Here is a 20,353-nt window from a genome sequence, read left to right as displayed (position 1 = left end):
AGCTCAAGTGCACGGCCATGTTTATTTAAGACAGATCTTAATATTATGAATCCTTTGGTAGACAGTCACCCTAGCAACATTATTGTGAAATGATCTCAAATTTACATCAACAGCTTTTAACAAGAAGACTGTTCTCACTATATACATAGGGAAGCTGCAGGTATATCTTGTAAAGAATCAGAATATTGATTTTAAACGTCTTGAGCAATGCGCTAAAATATTATTTTTCCTTTAACTTTGAATATATTTAAGTTCACTATTACTACTACCTAATGATATCATGATACAATTTTCTTAATGAAGCCATGAACATGATGAAGAAAAAATCTATTTGCATATAATAAAAAACACCAAATAGTTTTTTTTTAAATCATAGTACATGTATTACAAAATTATTTATGTAACTGAATTTATCAAAATGAAAGATGCATACCTTATAAAAGTGCATATAATCCTATGATCATATCTCTTTAGTATCACTGACTTTAGTGCTAGTTGTACTTGTTTACTTTTTATTTACATTTTATGTAAATGACATTATCATGGCAACAAATCCCTGATGAACCTCTGATGTCTGTATTAAAATGATTGGTAAATCCACCTCAGTGTTCAAATGTTTGCCTTGGTTTTCAAGTTAGCATTTGAAATCTACTCTTAATCTTTATGGCAAACCCTTTCACCTCTCCTAGAATACTGTTTCAAATTAAAGAACTGCTTTTATTTACATTTTCCCACTTAAATAGAATTTGACTTTCAAATTATCAAGGGTGGAACTTAAATAAATTTCAGCCTTTCATCTTCCAATGCCAATAAATCAAGAAAAAAATAATTTTAAAATTTCATTTCTGAAGAAAACATAATTATAAAATCTTATTTCTGAAGAAAACAGTTTGTTTTTTGTACTAAGGCACCCATGTGCACAAAAGAACCTTGACCCATGGTTCAAAAAATCAACTAAACACCAAAACAGTAAAACATTCTGGTAATTTAATGAACCCAGGTATGAATGTGCCTGCCCACAAACTTGGAGCTAAATCACAACTTTTTACCTTGTAACAATTCACTGCACTGGCAAAATAAATCTTTTAGATTCAAAATTCGTTGAAACATTATGAAATTCCTCTTTTGTATTATTTCCCAAAAAGAATCTAATCTGACTGAATATGACTGAATGTCTTTTTCAATTAAAATCTGTGACATTGTATATGTGGAATGCGTATACATACCCATACCAAAATCATTGTATCTGAATAAACATTGCTTCCAAAATGAAATATGAATTTGCTTTGCAAACCTTTAATTACATAGTTACTAAAATTTCTCAAATAAACATATCTCTTTTATAACCTTTTGAAGTAACATAAAAATGTAATTTGTAAAATAATACGTTTTTCACGAGAACCATTAGCAATGATGACATAGAATGTAAAAATTGAAATTTGCCATGTACTGTCAATAAAAACCTAGCAATGATTGAAGATGTGCGCTGCCAGTTTTCTGTCTCTGTTTACAAGGCACTTTAAACTTGAGTGTTAATGTAGGCAAAGCAATCACAAACTGACAACATTGTAATATTTTAGGCATTGTCAGTTCATACCAATAAACAGAGAAAATGTCTTACTTGATAAGAAAGTTTAGAAAGCCATTTATAATAACTATTCAAAAGGAAAATGTATTGAAGTAGAAGATCTGATGATTTTAAAATCACGTGACACTTATACATTGCTAAACTTTAAAATACTACTAACATCTAAGTTTCAATATGGGAGACTGTAAAGTAGCACAACAAGAAGTTGGTGTAACTAGAGGAGGTTTTAACACATGTATTAGAAATTGAATCATAATATGATTGTAAATGTAATCTTTGGGAAAACAAACAACAAAAACATCTGAGAATCTGAATTCTACTACATACTCATTTATAAAACTTTAACAGAAGATTTTTTTTAAAATCAATGATGAAGGTCAGTATATGTTTGGTGTTTAATGCTTAAATCAAAACAGTGACCTAACATACAAGTTTCAAGATAAGTATTATGTATTACATATCAAGTACATTGCTTATTTAATGTATACTAGATAAAGAGAAGTTCTCCTTATTTAAACAATCTAAGATATGTCTTGTCATAAATTCTGAAGCTTTTTTTCGCTAACTTATCTAACACATGATAAATTCTTTAACAAAGTCTTTTCAACAGAGAAAACAATACTATATATTGAAAAGATCATGCATACATCTGTTGATTGGAACATTAGAACTAAAATCTAAAGAATACATTTTTATGTTTGATGATGTTTTATGTTTCATAATCAAAATTATGAAACATTATTCATAAGCCAGTTTGAAAAAAAAAAATTTTTTCTTTAAAACTCCGAAATACAAAAAAAAAAATGTCATGTAACATTGACCAAGTCCTACAAGGATCATACGCATAGATCACTGCTCCATAAATTATGATTATGTAAGTGACTGTGATGGAGTTACAAAACTGCACACAATTCATAAATGTAGTAGAAGGTCTGGATCAGCTGTGCAGTGTTAACAAACAATAGCAGCATTTTTTTTTCAACTGATTCTAAAGTACCTTTTTTCCAAGATAAAAATCACCAAATTAACTTTTCCAAAAAATGTGCTCATTAAATAAATCAATCTCTCAATGTGTAAAGTACAGCAAACATCAACAATGAATTATGTAGTTTCAGTTCAAAAGTATCAATATCAGTCTATTGTTATCATTTTTTGTTGGATAACTATATTTTTCCAAATTTTGATCAAAATACAGCTAATAACCCCAAAGCTAAGTGTATTAGTCATGTTCCTAATATAATGAAAAATGTTCCAACTTGTATCAACACTGACCATAGTGTGTTAAGGAAAAACCTAAAACACATTCCATTCATGCATACTGCCAGTGCTTTTTAACTTGTTAATATACGGGTTTTAAACTTGTAAATAGAAGTATTTTGAATACATGTTTATCCTGCAGATGTTTATCACCATCACTTGGAAGTCTGAGAACTTAAGCTGCTATTAATGTAACATTATAACCAAAGATTAAAGCAAAACTGTGGCCATTCGACTTTAATATTCAAAACATAACTGTTAACTGATGAAAATAGATTATCGGGATTTAAAAATTCATTATCAGTTACAGACTAAATAGGTAGATATCTAGTAGTGTTGCAATTAATTATTAAAACCTTTTAGTTCTTGTATTCAACACTTTGCCAGACAAATTAACAGTCAGTATCAATTATTAGCCTGTCCATGTAGATCACCATCACCTCACCCATACCTGGAACCTAATTCCATATTCCATATTCACTTACACAATTTGTCTGTGGAATACCCTCTGAAGCAATGTACAGTCCAGCCCCAGCCTTAGTCTATTTAATTAGCAACTGGCTACTTTAGCCCTTATTTAAGGCACTTCTTTTCTTGTTAACCATAGCACAATAGCCTATCTATTCTTTTAATCTTACTATCTCACTTCTCACTTTTAACAACTTTTAACATATATTTATATATTATATTATACCAGATTTATATAGCGCCCTTTTCATGATAAACATGTTCAAAGGCGCTTTACATATAGTAAACGCAGCCACACAGGGCGCGAAATTCATCCTCTACTAGTACAGACACATCTAGCGATCTGACCTGAGGGACAGAGTGAGATAAAGCCCCCAGAACAGACAGAGAGAACAGAGAGAGATACAGGCCTGTCCGGCTAACTTAACCTAGCTCTTTGCGAATAGACAGTCTGGTTCTTTAACGTGCCCGGTGTATAGCACCAATTCACGCAAAGCCGTCTCACCTGGGTAGAACCAGTACAGGCCTCTTAGTAAGGTGGGAGACACTGAAGAGCATCTCAGAAATTTCCAGTTCCTGGACCGGGATTCGAACCCCGGACCTCTGGATTGGCAGTCAAGCGCGTTACCACTAGACCACTGGCCCACATGACATGTACGTGCCTCTGCAGGCAGATGCAGAAATATTCATTTGTGAGGGAGTGGGGTGAGGGTCATGGGTGAGGTGTATAGGAAACAGGCTGATTCGGACTATGGCTGATACGGCCCAGACTGATTCAGACCAAATATTTTGGCCGATTCGAAACAAATACTTCAAACAAAAGTATAAAATGACCATTTGGACCACACATTTTGATTCAAGAGTCAATAAGGATCATATATTTTGGATGATTCATCAATTCATCAATGTTCAGGAAATAATGCTGATTAATGATGATTTAACTTGAAGTAAAGAGATTTATATTATAAAATATACACCGTACAAGCAGGTAAGAAGTTTCGACAAGCTAAAATGCATCGGTTTTGCATTTAAATAAGCATTTTAATTATTTGCATCAGAAATTATCAGAAATTCTACTTAATTCTCATAAATGTTATTTTTACTCATGATATTAGTGTCAGGAACAATTTTGGCCGAATCAGCCATGGTCCGAGTCAGCCTGTATTTGGTGTATAGTGCCAATTAGGGATAGGTATGGGAGGGTCTTCCCTTTGGACTTCTTGAAATAAAGCTGTAAAAGTATGTTGGTGGCCTCTTGTATAGCTTTAAATTTCAATTTTGAGTGCAACTTTGGTGTGTAAAGGTCACTTCTAAGCTGACAGGGCCCATTCCCCAGATCAAGGCCTGCTCTGCCATAGGATATAGAATAGGATATATATATAATCTGTAGATGAAGATGTACTGTAGTCATGAATAGTGTTTTACCAGTTATTACGCAAAATAAGCAGTAAAAAGTACAATCAGCAGTCAGTTTTCATGAATTTCATGCAAAAATAAATACTGACATACAACTTAACACGCAAAAGAGTCAGTTAACAGTACAATCAGATTCATGATACTACCCCGCCCACTTTTTAAACCGTAACGCGTGGTTAGCAACATACGTTTATATTTAGATTTTTTTTGCTCTGTACAAATTTTTGAACTGTCATTCAACATGTTACGTAGAAATATATTTACCTTTTCAAGAATGAATACGCTAAATGTTTCTTTAATCCAAACAATCAATTATTGGACCAATTTTTAAATGCTACCACTCTTTTTCTGTGCTATTATGTCAACATCCGCATCACCGGAAACATGTACGAATGTGAGGCTCGCACCTGTTCTGTGTAGGGGTCATCTCAAACAGTAAAAATAACATACCTATGAAATACAACTATTCTCATTTTTTGTCCATTCAATTGTTGTAATATCTATCTATCTTTAAATATGTAATCACAGACAATATATATTTGATAAGGTAGCACTATAAATCGTACAAAAATAACACTTTCAAAATAGCATATCTCTCTTTTACAGAAAGTATATTACCTGCACGGTATGACTGAATAGCGAAATCTAGTAGATTTCGCGAAATCTAATCAAATTAACGAAATCTAGACATAAAATTTTAACTAATGAATATTTTTAAAAATCGTTTAAAGCTTTTATTAAAGATATGAATTTACGTGTGTATGCCAATTTTCAAGAAAAAATATTTATATTTAAGGTGTTTTTGAAGCGAAAAACGTATACGGGTCTAGATTTCGTCCGATTCTACATGCGCGGAAATCTCAAGTGTCAGGCAAAATCAAGATATAAAATCTAAAGTGATGAATTTTCTTTCTAACTATTTTTAGGTTTTTATTAAGAATATATTTATAAGTTTGCATGTCAATTTTCAAGAAAAAATATTTACATATAAGGTGGTTTTGAAACGAAAAACGTATACGGGTGATGATTTCGCCACAGTTTATATGGGCAGAAATTTCAAGTGACAAGTAAAATCAAGACATAAAATTTAAATTGATGATTTTTAAAACAAATCCTTTAAAGCTTTTATTCAGAATATATTTCTACGTGTGCATGTCAATTTTCAAGAAAAAATATTTATATAAAGTTTGGTTTTAAAACGAAAACGTATACGGATGTTGATTTCGCCAGATTTTATATGCGAAGAAATCTCAAGTGACAGGCAAAATCAAGACATAAAATCTAAAGTGAGGAATACTTTTTAAAATCCTTTTAAGCTTTTATTAAGAATATATTTCTACGTGTGCATGTCAATTTTCAAGAAAAATTTTTTATACTAAGTATTAGTAAGAAACGAAAAATATATACGGATGTTGATTTTGCCAGATGGTCAGTGACGTGCAAAATCAAGTCATAAAATTTAAAGTAGTGAATAATTTTTAAAATCCTATTAAGCTTTTATCAGGAATAAAAATATAGATTTGCATGTCAATTTTCAAGAAAAAATATTTATATTTAAGGTGGTGTTGAAGCGAAAAACGTATATGGATGTTGATTTCGCCAGATTTTATATGCGAAGAAATCTCAAGTGACAGGCAAAATCAAGACATAAAATCTAAAGTGATGAATACTTTTTAAAATCCTTTTAAGCTTTTATTAAGAATACATTTCTACGTGTGCATGTCAGTTTTCAAGAAAAAATATTTATATTTAGCAAGGTTCTGAAAAGAATATCCTATGCGAGTGTGGATTTCGTCCTATTCTGCGCGAAAAAAAAAATCAACTCGAAAAATTAAAAGTTTGCATTATTTATTAAAATCGTGTTGAGCCGTTATTGAGAATATAATTATGTTTGCACGTGTCATATTTATCAATCATCATCTAAATTTTTTAATACCTGAAAGAGATTGTATTCAACAATGATTGGAGAAAGAATGCATATATGAATGACATTAAGAAAATGGGCCATATCCTAAACATTTAACTTCAATTTAATTCTTAGAAAGACGTTTTCATATGGAAAATGTGTTTAATGAAAAATAAATTGCAAATCTAAATAATTACTGTTTGTCACATAATAAACTAATAATTGTCGGATGATATAAATCGGCACAATTTTGACCGAATGATTACCTGCTGCATTTCGCACCTCTTTAAACGTGTGAGAAAACCACCTTTAATTAAATTATCGTTTACCCCCCGCTTAACTAATTGGATTAAATTTAATTTGATTAACTAATCAACTGTATGTGCCGACCAGTGTGACGACCGTTGTATCTTCTGTGAGGTAAGATTAGAAATATTTAACTTACAGAAATCAAATTTTTGTAGAAAATTATAGACTCTGTATATCAACGGATTGCAGTTCCGTGAAAATTGTTGGAATGAGCGTAAAACACAATCGCATTATTTAGATACATCTGGGATTATTTTCGTCATGTTGAAATCTTAATTTCAAATCCAAGTGATGTTTAAATATTAGTGTACTGATTATACACTCATAGACTTTTAAAACCGGTCACGACTATAACTGCGATATTTTTAATAATATTTAAATTACACGACTGAAATTTCATCCCTTAAAACTTAAAAGAGTTGATTTTGCCTCTCAGTTGAGATTTTAGCGCATATAAATTCTGGCGAAATCAACATCCGTAAAAGTTTTTCGTTTATTAATCATACTAAATATAAATACTTTTTCCTGAAAATTGACATGCGCACATAGAAATATATTCTTGATAAAAGCTTAGAAGGATTTTCAAAAATATCCATCCTTAAATTTTATGACCTGTCACTTGAGATTTCCGCGCATATAGAATCGGGCGAAATCTAGGCCCGTATAATTGTGTTTTTCGCTTCAAAACCACCAGAAATATAATATTTTTTCTTGAAAATTGACATGCTAACGTATATTTATATTCCTGATAAAAGCTTTGTGTATTGTGTTGTATATTGCCACCGCGTGCATTGCATGTAACACTGTCCCACTGCAACACGGTCCAATTATTATCATACCTTCCTTATTTGATTAAATTACCAGATTATTATGAAAATAAGTAGCAACTTTAAAACCCAATTTAGATTTAATATTGGAATAATGCATCAAGATACACCCATATACGTTATACAAAACAATACTATTTTTCGACATAAAATGTGGAATTATATAATAAATAATACAAACTTATAATTAACGATTTGATTTTGCTTTCCGCGCAGAATAGGATGAAAGGAACACTCTTATAGGATTTTCTTTTCAAAACCATGCTAAATATTAATATTTTTTCTTTAAATTTGACTTGGACAGGTAGAAATACATTCCGAATAAAAGCTCAAAAGGAGGTTTAAAATATTCATTACCTAAGAATACATGTCTCGATTCTGTCTGACACTTGAGAGTTTTGCGCATATAGAATCAGGCAAATTCATAGGCTTTCTTTTCAAAGCCACACTAATTATTATTATTTCTTGAAACTTAAAATGGACACGTAGAAATATATTCCTAATAAAAGCTCACAAGGATTTTTTTTTAAACAACTCTCATTCCTTAAAATTTTAAGGTATGATTTTGCCATTCAGTTGAGATTTCAGCGCATATAAAACCGGGCGAAATCAACATCATTATATGTTATTAATCATACTAAATATAAATATTTTTTCCTGAAAATAGACATGCACACGTAGCTATTTATTCTGAATAAAACCTTTAAATGATTTTCAAAAAATATCCATCACTTTCAATTTTATGTCTTGATTTTGCCTGCCACTTGAAATGTCTGCGCATATAAACTCTGGTGAAATCATCACCCGTATACGTTTTTCGTTTCAAAACCACCTTATATATAAATATTTTTTCTTGAAAAATGATATGCAAACTTATAAATATATCTTAATAAAAACCTAAAAGATTTAGAAAGAAAATTCATCACTTTAGATTTTATATCTTGATTTTGCCCGACACTTGAGATTTCCGCACATGTAGAATCGGGCGAAAATCTAGACCAGTATACGTTTTCGCTTCAAAAAAACGCTAAATATAAATATTTTTTCTTGAAAATTGACATGCACACGTAAATTTATATTTTTAATAAAAGCTTAAAATGATTTTTAAAATATTCATTAGTTTAAATTTTATGTCTAGATTTTGCCTGCCACTTGAAATTTCTGTCCATATAAACTCTGGCGAAATCATCACCCGTATAGGTTTTTCGTTTCAAAACCACCTTATATATAAATATTTTTTCTTGAAAATTGACATGCAAACTTATAAATATATTCTTAATAAAAACCTAAAAAGATTTAGAAAGAAAATTTATCACTTTAGATTTTATATCTTGATTTTGCCTGACACTTGAGATTTCCGCGCATGTAGAATCGGGCGAAATCTAGACCCGTATACGTTTTTCGCTTCAAAACCACCCTAGATCTAAATATAAATATTTTTTCTTGAAAATTGGCATGCATACGTAGATTTACACTTTTAACAAAAGCTTAAAAGGATTTTTAAAAATATTCATTAGTTTACATTTTATGTCTAGATTTCGCTAATTTGATTAGATTTCGCGAAATCTACTAGATTTCGCTATTCAGTCATACCCTTACCTGCACCGTTTATTTTCTTCAGATTTTTTCTGAAAGAATCTACAGTTTTACAAAGGTTTTCTTTTATTAGTATAATGAAAATATTCCTGATGAATAATATTTTTATAAATCTTAATTTATTTGATATAAGACATAGTGTGTCATTGTCCAAAAATCGCGTGTTGTCAATATTTTATAATGAATACATATTCGGATACTAACAATCTGGATGTTCAGTTGTGAAAAGGTAACTGGTCTTGAAAAATAGTTAAATACTGTGATGAGATTTATGCTTACTCACCTATGGTGGCATATTTCTGCCATGAGATAGCTAGGTAGCTATCACGATAATTCAAAAAATTATCTTTATTTAAAACAAAGTTTTCTGAAAAGATTATCTCAATCCTGGAAATATAGGAGAGATCGTAATTGTATACAAATCCGTTGTATATTCTATTTTTAGAACTGATAAGACAAAGACCGGGTGGGCTGTCGCCGAGCGTCCAAGTTTTTTTGTAAACATTGATGTTTTTCTAACGGCTTAAACTTTCTTAAATCATAAATGATATCAATAATTTTTTTATCAATGGAAAGGATATAAAACAAGCAATCTATTGATAACTTTTAATTTTTATTTCGAAACAAATTCGATTAATTATGAACGCTTAACTTACAGTGTTTTTTCTAAAAGTTTGGAGCATCGATACGCCGCTATTAAAATCATATGCCATTTAAAACGGTTATTAATTTTCAAAAGTTATTTGAATATAAAAATATGAAAATCGTAAGCATTTCAAAGCTTTTTGAATTTTTAAAATCCATAAATGAACGAAAAAGTTATTAGAAATTAAAAATTCCGATCCCATACATAAACGATGTAAAAATATTTGTTTTGCCCACCGTCAGATAAACAGGTGTTGATGCGTGACGTCAGGGCGATCTCTCCTATTATGGCGATAATTTACATTTTTTTCTCGATACATTTTGTCTAAATGCCCACAACTGCCATTTATTAGCTAGATTAACTTTCTCTATACTTTCAGAAATTATCTCGAAATTTCATTTTTCTGAAAAGTTTATCGCAATATATAGCTTAAAGTTTCCTGGAAATAAATTTTGAGGCATGTCCAGAAAAAATAAATTATAATTAATTATTGCGACAATGTTTTCAGAAAGATGCACAGCTTTGCTGAAAAGTTAAAAATATTATCGTGATAGTTACCGAGCAACTTGTGGCAGTTTCAAGCATTTTAATACCCGAAATTTTGCGCTAAAACGTTTTCAGGAAATGAATGAAAATATAACTAGAAAATATTATTCATTCCTTAAATGTTTTCAGAAAAAATGCACATATTTCCCGGGAAGTTGACAAATTATCGTGATAGCTACCTAGCTATCTCGTGGCAGAAATAATCCACCATACGCACCAAATGATGTATTAAATTATTGTTTTTCTCAGCCTCTAAAGCGTGTTGTGGTCTTTGGCCCCAAATAAATTTCCTGTTTGTTTTTTTTATTTTGTATTATTTGTTTTTTTTTGTCGGAGTTCTTAGCTCCCATTTTTCCCTTACAGTATCCTTTCAGATAAGCCATGTCGGGTCACGGTCACAGTCATGGGGGATGTGAAGGTCATGACCATGATCATGTGACTGATGAGGATAGAGCTGCTGCTTATAGTCTGTATCTAAAAATTGATACAGAGAGGGTTCAATGTCTGAATGAAGCAGAGGATGGATCAGGCAAATTTGTGTTCAAACCTTGGGATCAACGAATGGACAAAGAAAAGGTTACTTTTTGTTTTGTTGCAACAGTGGTCTGGTTGAGTCATTTCCAATGAGCATTGTTGACATCATGCTTTCCTAGTATCAGAACAAAGTTAAATGACAGTGATTTTTTTCTCAAAATTGTGAATCATTCCGGGGTCCGGTACCGGAAAAATTATGAAAATTAGTGTTGTTTCTCTCAAAATTGTGATTTTTCCCCTTAATTTTGAATTTTTTTAATACTTTGTGAATCAAAATGTTTAATGATTGAGTGTGAATATATTGGTGTGAAAAGATAGGTATCTAAAACTTACATTCATATATTTATTCCAAAACATATGAGGACACCATTTAAATGATTCATACCAGATTCGTACCTAAATGCACTATGGATTAACGTTTCATACCCAAATGCACTATGAAGTAACGTTCAAGTGTCGATAATATAGAGTGACGAACATAACAAATCTTGATTTCCTTGCAAAAGTTGATAACAAACTTCTTCAACTCTTACTGAGCTATAGACAAATCGATCCACCTTCCAGATTTTAGCCCTATCTCACGAGTCGCAGAAAATTTTGCCCTCTTGGGTACCCAATTACATCATACTCTAATCATAGTAATCGTGTTTCCCACATGCGTGATACAGCATTGCAAACATGGCAGCCGCCATGAAATAATGCTTTTTTATGTTCTAATGAATAACTTTAAACTTGCAGCTTTTTTTTTGTTTTTCTACTATTTTTAGAGGTTTTCGCACCAATTGTGAATGTGTCCGGTGGACCCAATTTGAAAATTGTGAAAGACCGTTTGCAATTGTGAACCAGTCCGATATTCAGTACTGGTACTGATGATAAACCCGGACAGATGATAAAGTCGAACACCTTGGAAATATTCGATTGCAATCAGTTATTTATAAAATTGAACACGCCATCTTAAAGTTTCCACTTACAACACCAACTGGTGTAAACAAAAACAAAATTGGTAAATATTCTGTATAAATAAATGACTTATGTAAATTTGTTTAAAAAATATTTATCCAAAATTACTGGGGAAGAGGGTGTTTTTTGCGCATGCTCACTGTCGAAACATGAAGGCCTGGCATTTGGTAACTTTTCATTACCTGATCAGGAATGACTGTTGCAGCTTTTTGGGGAAAGTTTCAATATAATAATACCAAAAAAATTTTATAAATGACAAAGTGTTCGAATTTATCGTCAGTCAACATTCAACAGTCCCTTTTTTACATACCCCTTTCAGGGCCTCACTTCGTGTGAGTTTGCTTACTAAATATAAATTTGAATCATGTAAAGTTTTCAGTAAAGGTTAAGCTTTATTTTGATACCAACCATTGATTACAATTTGCAGAAATAAAAAAGTTACAGGTAAAAAACCTCATTTTCTGTTCGGGTTTATCATCAGTACCAGTACCACTTTAATATATAAAGAAATCAATCACTGAATGGCTGGAGACCTTTATTGTATTCTAATTAAAGTTTTCCCTAGCCTACTGGTGACTTCAACACAGGTAAGAAAGGTAAAAAAAAAATGAGAAAACACATTATTCTCTATAAATTTCATCTTCAGAATATTTGCTTTGTTGTATGTCTAAAGTTGGTCAAAGGGAGAAAAGATTACAGTTAAAAATATATTTAAATCTCATTTCAAAAAAAAAAAGCATATAAAAATATTATACCGATAGTTGTGCACATTTATCTTTTCCAGTTTGTTGAGAGTGATTGTGATGAGGAGTTGTTATTTAATATTCCGTAAGTTGACTTTTTTTGTGGAAAATTTGTCTTATAAAAAGTGGTTTTGTAGTTTATCTTCCATAGAAAAAACATTAATGTGCATCTGCAATACTGTCCGAAAATTGAAACATTAGTTTGTTGTGCAAAAAATCTTCAGTTTTCTTTTATAAATGTAATTATACCCCCACCAAACATGTTTGAGGGGGGTAAATAGGAGTCAGTTTTGTCGCGTCCCGTCCCGTCCCGTCCCGAAATCTATTATCTCAGTTATTGGTCAGAGACCACCAATTCAAAAAAGTACAGGGAACTTACTGGGAATGAGGTAAGTGTATACCTGGGAATAAGGTAACGTCTGTGCGTTCTGATTGGTTAGTCATGTAAACAAACCCAGGAAGTGATTATTTTTTCAAAATTGATATTTTTTCACTGCATTTACAGTATTTTATTATACATTTTGACAAAATTTGCTACATTTTATGTGTATTGAAAAAAAGTTTTATCAGACGAATTTCTCCCGCCATGTCAGTGATGTAAACAGGGGGTCATCTCATTCAAACGAAAATTTCTTAAATAAAGTATCACTATTCATATGTTTTTCGTCCGATATTTTGGTAGAACTAAGATAGTTCTTGAAAAACTTGTAATAAGATATACATGTTTCGATGTATGGAAGGCCGTACACGCCATAATGTTACAATGTAAGTCTATGGGAAAACAATTGGTGGTCTCTAACCTATTACCAAATGGATTTGATTCAAACTTAAAATACATGTTCCACCTTATCACCCACATCATGTGACACAAGGTGCATAACTCTTGACACCAAGTTTTCATGAATTATGTCCCCTTTTACTTAGAATTTAAGGTTAATTTTGTTGTATTTTCACTATATCTCAGTTATTACTAAATGGATTTGATTCAAACTTAAAATAGATGTTCCACCTCATCACCCACATCATGTGACATAAGGTGCATAACTCTGACACCATTTTTTTGTATGAATTATGCCCCTTTTTACTTAGAATTTAAGGTTGATTTTGATGTATTTTCACTTTATCTCAGTTACTACTGAATGGATTTGATTCAAACTTAAAATAGATGTTCCACCTCATCACCCACATCATGTGCCCACATCATGTGACACAAGGTGCATAACTCTGACACCAAGTTTTCATGAATTATGTCCCCTTTTACTTAGAATTTAAGGTTAATTTTGTTGTATTTTCACTATATCTCAGTTATTACTTAATGGATTTGATTCAAACTTAAAATAGTTGTTCCACCTCATCACCCAGATGATGTGACATAAGGTGCTTAACTCTGACATAAATTTTTTATGAATTATGTCCCCTTTTACTTTAAATTTAAGGTTGATTTTGATGTATTTTCACTATATCTCAATTATTACAAAATGGATTTGATTTAAACTTAAAATAGATGTTCCACCTCATCACCCACATCATATGACACAAGGTGCATAACTCTGACACCAATTTTTCATGAATTATGCCCCTTTTTACTTAGAATTTAAGGTTAATTTTGATGTATTTTCACTATATCTCAATTACTACTGAATGGATTTGATTCAGACTTAAAATAGATGTTCCACCTCATCACCCACATCATATGACACAAGGTGCATAACTCTGACACTATTTTTCTTGAATTGTGTCCCCTTTTACCTAGAATTTAAGGTTAATTTTGATGTATTTTCACTATATCTCATTCTGATTGGCTTAGAGCCAAAGGGAAGTAACCTTTTTTTAACCGTTGTACTGAGTTTCTTCCCCTTAAATTCCAGGAATTAGTCTATTTTTAGAAATCTTATTTTTAGATTTTCAATATTTTAGGTATTTTTCTAACTTTTTTATTATAAGTCCTATGTAAAAAGTAAAAACATTTTTCCGTGGTAACATGGGTCGGTAAGACACTTTTTTGTATTCACTTTTAGTGTATCTCTAATATTAGAGATTTAATATATTTACTAGTATTACTATACTAGTATTATACTAGTATTTCTTATATGTGGAAGCCCAGGATGAAGTACTCCAAAGTATTTTTAAGATTCCTTATGGTTGCCATTCTTCTGTGACAAGACCGTATGGTGGGGGTATCAGTCACTCCTGTGACAGTTCTAGTTATTACATACTCATTTTTGAACTCCACTACCGGTAAGTTACAATGAAACCTCAAACATGAATGTTTTCCCTTATAGATGTTCAAACTGACATATCCTGTGCATATTGTCTGTCATACATATTATGAATTCAGTTTGGTGTGTGTTGTTGTGTTAAAAAGTTCATATATATGTAAATCTGGTATAATAATAATGATAATAAAATTTTCAGTTTTACTCAGATAAAGAACAAATTTATAAAATTTACATAATAACAATAAGTGTAGATGAAATATTTCCACTGCAGAGCTTGTGCATATTTCTCAACACTGATAACCTTTAATTATAGTGACCAGGAACAGAAGTCTAGCTTGTTGATTTTATATGAGCCACGCTATGAGAAAACAAACATAGTGGGTTTGCAACCAGTATGGATCCAGACCAGCCTGCGCATCCGCGCAGTCTGGTCAGGATCCATGCTGTTTCGCTTTCAAAGCCTATAGTAATTAGAGAAACTGTTAGCGAACAGCATGGATCCTGACCAGACTGCGCAGATGCGCAGGCTGGTCTGGATCCATGATGGTCGCAAAGCCACTATGTTGGTTTTCTCATGGCGCGGCTCAATTATGTAGAAATGTGTATAATAAACTTTACATTCGTCATAGTTAGAGTAGTATTCTTTCTTGTATATAGATTTACTGGCAGTGTGAAGTTAAAAGGTATAATAATTATAGGTGGTGAAGAGGACACACATCCTAATAAAATGAGATTGTAAGTGAATCACATTTTCAATTTAATCACAGGTAAATACTAACAGTGTTAAATAATATTATAGTAATTTCTCTGTCTCGGAAGGAAGCAGGTGCTTTCAGTTAGTTAGTTCATCTTTCTGTATAAAACACTATTTCTCTCAGCTATAGCTTTTAACCAATGCAAGAAATTCAAACGGAACTTTATACAAATGTTCTGTGTAAGGAGGTATGTCAGGTTGAAGAGTCAGGTCTGTATCTGCAAGGTCAAGATTGCAGACAAGTGGCCCTCAAATCTAATAATTTGAATTCTTTATCTGTTGTGCACTCAAAATTAGATTGAACTTTATTTCAGTCAGTGTAATTCATTTCTGTTCAGTCGGTATGATTTATGACTATTTCAGATTTAAAAATCGTCCTAATATGACATTTGATGATACTGCAAGTAAACCAGACCAAGAATTTGAGCTGGCACCAGATCATAATGGAGAGATAGAATATGCAACAAAGTATGTGTGCTTGTGTTACTACTTAAACAATGCTTTCTTCACTGCTTTTGTTAAACAAAACTGTCAAACCAGGCTGTATAGACCACTATTGGGACAACTTTGATGACAGGTGATCTCTAAATACAGGCTTGCATATTTTGGGTTAAAGCATCATTTTTCAACAGTATTTCAGTTATGTAAAGGCAGGCAGTTAACCTAACCAGTGTTCCTGGATTTGATTCTGTACTGGTACTAACCAGTTCTCAGAAAGTAACTGCCAATTTCATCTTCAGCAGTTGTGTTAAAACAACAAAACTGGTTCATTTGTCAGCTAAAAAAATAGCAACATTTAATGAGTAATCTTCTGCTAAGATTAATCTACCATTTCCAAAATTTGATTTAAATATGGAAGCTAAAGGCATTAAACCAGAGAAAGCCCATCTGTTTTTAATGATTTATCAGTAAATGTTTCTAGTCAAACCTGTATTAAGCCGACAGTCAAGGGTGTGACATAGTGTTTTTTCTAATGGCAGGTGCCTGCTAGAAATATGAATAAAATGCCAATTAGGGAAGTAAGATGACTTGCTGCTTATGGCTAGTGGCTGCTTAATACAGGTGTTGCTGAAGCAGGTACAACTGTATAAATGTATACTGCAGTAAAACATGGAGTGATCAGAGTTGCAAGAGAATTAACAAAATGCTCGACTTACACGAGGTTTCAAACATAGTAAACATAAGTGAAACAGTAGAGAACTACATGTTGAATCACCCGTAGTACTCAGACTGTCAGAGCTCAAGTAAGCGGTGTATCACTGTATTTTTGCTTATTTCAGGGTGACACGGTTCAATCAATGTGAATGTATATCCCTACATTTTCCCTCTAATTTTGGTGGTGAAACATCTAAGGTTTACTATATTGGTCTGAAAGGAGATTTTACACAGGTACTGTAGTATATTTAGTATTAACCGTAATTACCTGTTTTAATACAAGTTCACAGTCAGAAGAAAAGTCTGCAAAATTGCTGTTTGGAAAAAAAAAATAAGAAAAAAATTACTTAATGCTTAAGTCTCTTGGATTTTCCAATATTCTGCATGATTTATTCAAACTACAGGCATTATTGGACTGGTGGTGGAGTGGTTAAGGTGCCTGTTCATAACCAGGACAGCATGGACTGGAACCCACCTCAGGCATACCTCCTAAGGTTGCAGGTTCCATGTTTACTGGTTGTCATTCACATAGTAGTGACAGCTAATGTGGTTAAGCCATCTAGGAACTCTTAATGTTACATTTCAGAACGTAAGTTGTATATACATGCTTACAGGATTAAAAATGTTCAGTTTAAGATAAATTGAAAAATAACATAGTGTTTACAAGTTATGTTAAGTGTTTACTGATAGTGTAAAACCAAACTAAGTATGTTTATTTTATTTTTCAGGCACACAGACATGAAGTTACAATATGCACATATGAAAGTACACCAAATGTTGCTGATCATAAAACTAATTTATTTGACAATGTTAGTCATGCCATACAGTGAACAGAATATACAGTTAACTGTGACATTGAATGGAAAACCGGATATTCAATTCCTGTTCCTTATCTCTGTTGCCAAACCTTGTGGAAACATAACTTCTTTTAAGTACGTTTTTATGACTAAGTCAAAGAGTTATCTCATCTAAAAGTGAGAAGATGAACAGTTAGTTAGTTATTTCAAAGCATGCAAAGACTTTTGAATTTGTTTTCAAATAATGTTGTTCATTAAAAAAAAATTAAATGTGTTATCAGAATGAATTTTATTCATTTTTCATCAACTCTGTCTCATTTCTTCCTTTTCTCATTCTTCATTTCTGTTCCTGTCTTATCTATCTTTCTTCAATATCTACTCACACATGTATATAACAACTCAAACGTTCTCTTCTGTCGTATATTGTCCCTTTATTATTTTCATGTTTTAATACTATGTTTAAATGTACTTTGATTCTTTTGGTTATAAGGTAATTATAGGACCTGATTTAGAGCATATAAAGGAAATAAGAGATGTTTTTTGTCATCCGTTAATATTATGGACTTTTTCTTCTGCCTGTGAACTGTTAGAGGTATCTCAGATATGTAAGATATCTGGTAACAGTGGGATATCATGTCATGTGTCTATGGCGTGATATCACAGTGAGGCGGCACTATAAACAGGGCATTGTGCTCACTGCTATAAGTAGACACTGTTGTTTATATGACTGAAAAATTCTTGAAAAAGACGTTAACCTGGAACACGCACATCTGGTAAGAACAAACACATTGCCCTAATTCAGTACAAAATCTTATATTAACTTTTTCCAATATATTGAAGTCATTTTCCAACCATTCCTAACTTGACTGTCCGAAGACTAAGGAGGGCTATTGTGCTCGCCCCAGCATTGGCATTGCTGTAGCAGTCGGGTTAAAGTTTTATGGCAGGCAACTCAGTTCCATTATACTTTCTAAACTACTGCCTTTGTAAATGTCAAACCTCACATAAGGATGGGATCAACATCTCATTAAGATTTGGTTACCCTAAAGCTAAATGTCACTGGGGTCAGATATTGTGATGGTGTTTATTATGACAAGCTTTTAAATTCCACTGTTTCTTGTTTACTAGTGCCTCTATAATTGCACAATCCCACATAAGGATTGGTCTTTTTGGTTAAGGGTCAGTTGTCCCTACCCTGGCAATTTGTTTTTTCATGCTCCTTCTTCTCCAAATTTTGACTCCTGGTTTACTGGCACACCTCCGTCCTTGCATTGCACCACCACCTTCGTCATGCAATTAAGAAGACAAACAAACCTTTGTTGTTGCATTCACATTTTTTTTGCCTTTTCTCTTCTCTATTGGCAAACATTTTCTAATAGTAGAGCATGCTGTCCGATCAACAGCTCTCGTTGGCAGTCTGATGACCCGACTATTGAAATGAGAATTAGTTTACACCTGTGTTGTCTAATCATATTTTATATATAGTTGTTGCTGGTTACATGCAGGAGGATAGTGTAAGATACAGATGGTCCAATTCTGTAAGTTTCACTGTTGATTTGCTTTTGCATGTCGGGTGTAAAAGTCACACAGCATTTGTACCCAAGTGTATGTCAGGAGGAGTTACCGTATAGGAAAGAGCTCCTGACCCCTATGTTCACAAAACATTTTCAGTATGGACAGAGTTTGATAATGAAACTTCATGTCATTTATATCTAAATTGCATGTTTAAAACTGAATTTGAATTTAATAACTATTATTAAAGTGACAACTCAGTACTGAAGGCCAGTCTCAGTTGGAATTTAATCTTAAAGTTGTAGCAAAACTGATACCAAAATTTCAAACTCAAACTCATCCAAGACTGAAAAATGTTTTGTGAACATGAGGCCTGATCCCCATTTCTTGGTTCAGGTTTACCATCACTACTGTGATTGCATTTTGTTTTGTGTTTTGTTATCTATACATCACTTTCTATAGGTATTGTATGGAACTATTCAGGTGCATCTGTTCCAGGCCTGTGTTTTTATAATTCAATACACACTATATATTGACTACGCGATAGTGAAGCAGTTACTGTATTTACAAATAGAGAGCCAGAGTGTATAGAGCTTCATGCTCCTTACATTTGTTCAGTGAGTTACTGCTTTAATCAGAAACTGTGTTATTCTGTCTTCAACATCGTGGGTTAGAGGGAATGATGTTTTTTTTAAAACAATGTAGTTTACTTGCACAATGTAATTTTGCTGAAATCCAATACCAATTATTGAAAATAAAACTCTAAACAACTGATCTTGTTTTAGTATTTTAATATTGCATTTTAATTCAACAACAGTTTTGCAATGCTTTACTTGTAAAAGGCATGATCCTATTTATACATCAATAAAAATATTCACAGAAAATGTTACCATAACTACAATAATGGACATAAAAACTGTTGGTACTAAATATACACTTAAATATACTAACAAACATAAAATCTGGGTATTCCCCCAAGAGAAATGTTCTAGTAGACAGAAAATGTTACATATCACAATGTGTCATTATACCAAGTAGAATGTAAAGTTAATCACTGATAGCAACGAATAAAAGCCCCTCCCATTCATATATTTAGACATAATTTTCAAGACCTTGAGAA

At 32.1% G+C, this 20,353-nt stretch overlaps 2 protein-coding genes across 40 annotated transcripts in view; one reads left to right on the top strand and one right to left on the bottom strand.

The window, feature by feature from the left end:
- The window catches only part of LOC123524695 (trichohyalin-like), a 74,040-nt gene extending 68,749 nt beyond the window's left edge, over nt 1-5,291 (bottom strand). For 35 of the 37 annotated variants that reach the window (XM_053538566.1, XM_053538568.1, XM_053538562.1 and 32 more), the window contains exon 1: nt 4,994-5,145. The gene's annotated coding sequence lies outside the window, so the exon portion shown is untranslated. Of the gene's footprint in view, nt 1-433; nt 727-4,993; nt 5,146-5,179 lie in introns of those variants that run through there. The other 2 variants (XM_053538561.1, XM_053538560.1) reach the window with 2 other exon arrangements.
- Nucleotides 5,254-20,007, top strand: LOC123524700 (PITH domain-containing protein CG6153-like). Of its 3 annotated transcripts, none has more exons than XM_045303106.2 (7): nt 5,254-5,276; nt 10,923-11,135; nt 12,838-12,881; nt 15,673-15,750; nt 16,133-16,237; nt 17,050-17,158; nt 17,653-20,007. In XM_045303106.2, exons 2-7 carry the CDS (start codon nt 10,941-10,943, stop codon nt 17,752-17,754), a joined length of 633 nt encoding a protein of 210 aa, XP_045159041.2. In that variant the 5' UTR covers nt 5,254-5,276; nt 10,923-10,940; the 3' UTR covers nt 17,755-20,007. The 3 variants fall into 3 exon arrangements, with proteins under 3 accessions (XP_045159041.2, XP_053394583.1, XP_053394584.1); XM_053538608.1 differs by lacking the exon at nt 5,254-5,276 and adding an exon at nt 9,358-9,425; XM_053538609.1 differs by lacking the exon at nt 5,254-5,276 and adding an exon at nt 9,364-9,425 and having other exon boundaries at nt 10,934-11,135.
- Nucleotides 20,008-20,353: the final 346 nt, after the last annotated feature.

Source organism: Mercenaria mercenaria, chromosome 3 (assembly GCF_021730395.1).
Source record: "Mercenaria mercenaria strain notata chromosome 3, MADL_Memer_1, whole genome shotgun sequence".
Lineage (NCBI taxonomy): Eukaryota > Metazoa > Mollusca > Bivalvia > Venerida > Veneridae > Mercenaria > Mercenaria mercenaria.
The sequence above is the reverse complement of the archived record's forward strand: the minus strand, read 5'-3'. Positions and strand labels throughout refer to the sequence as shown.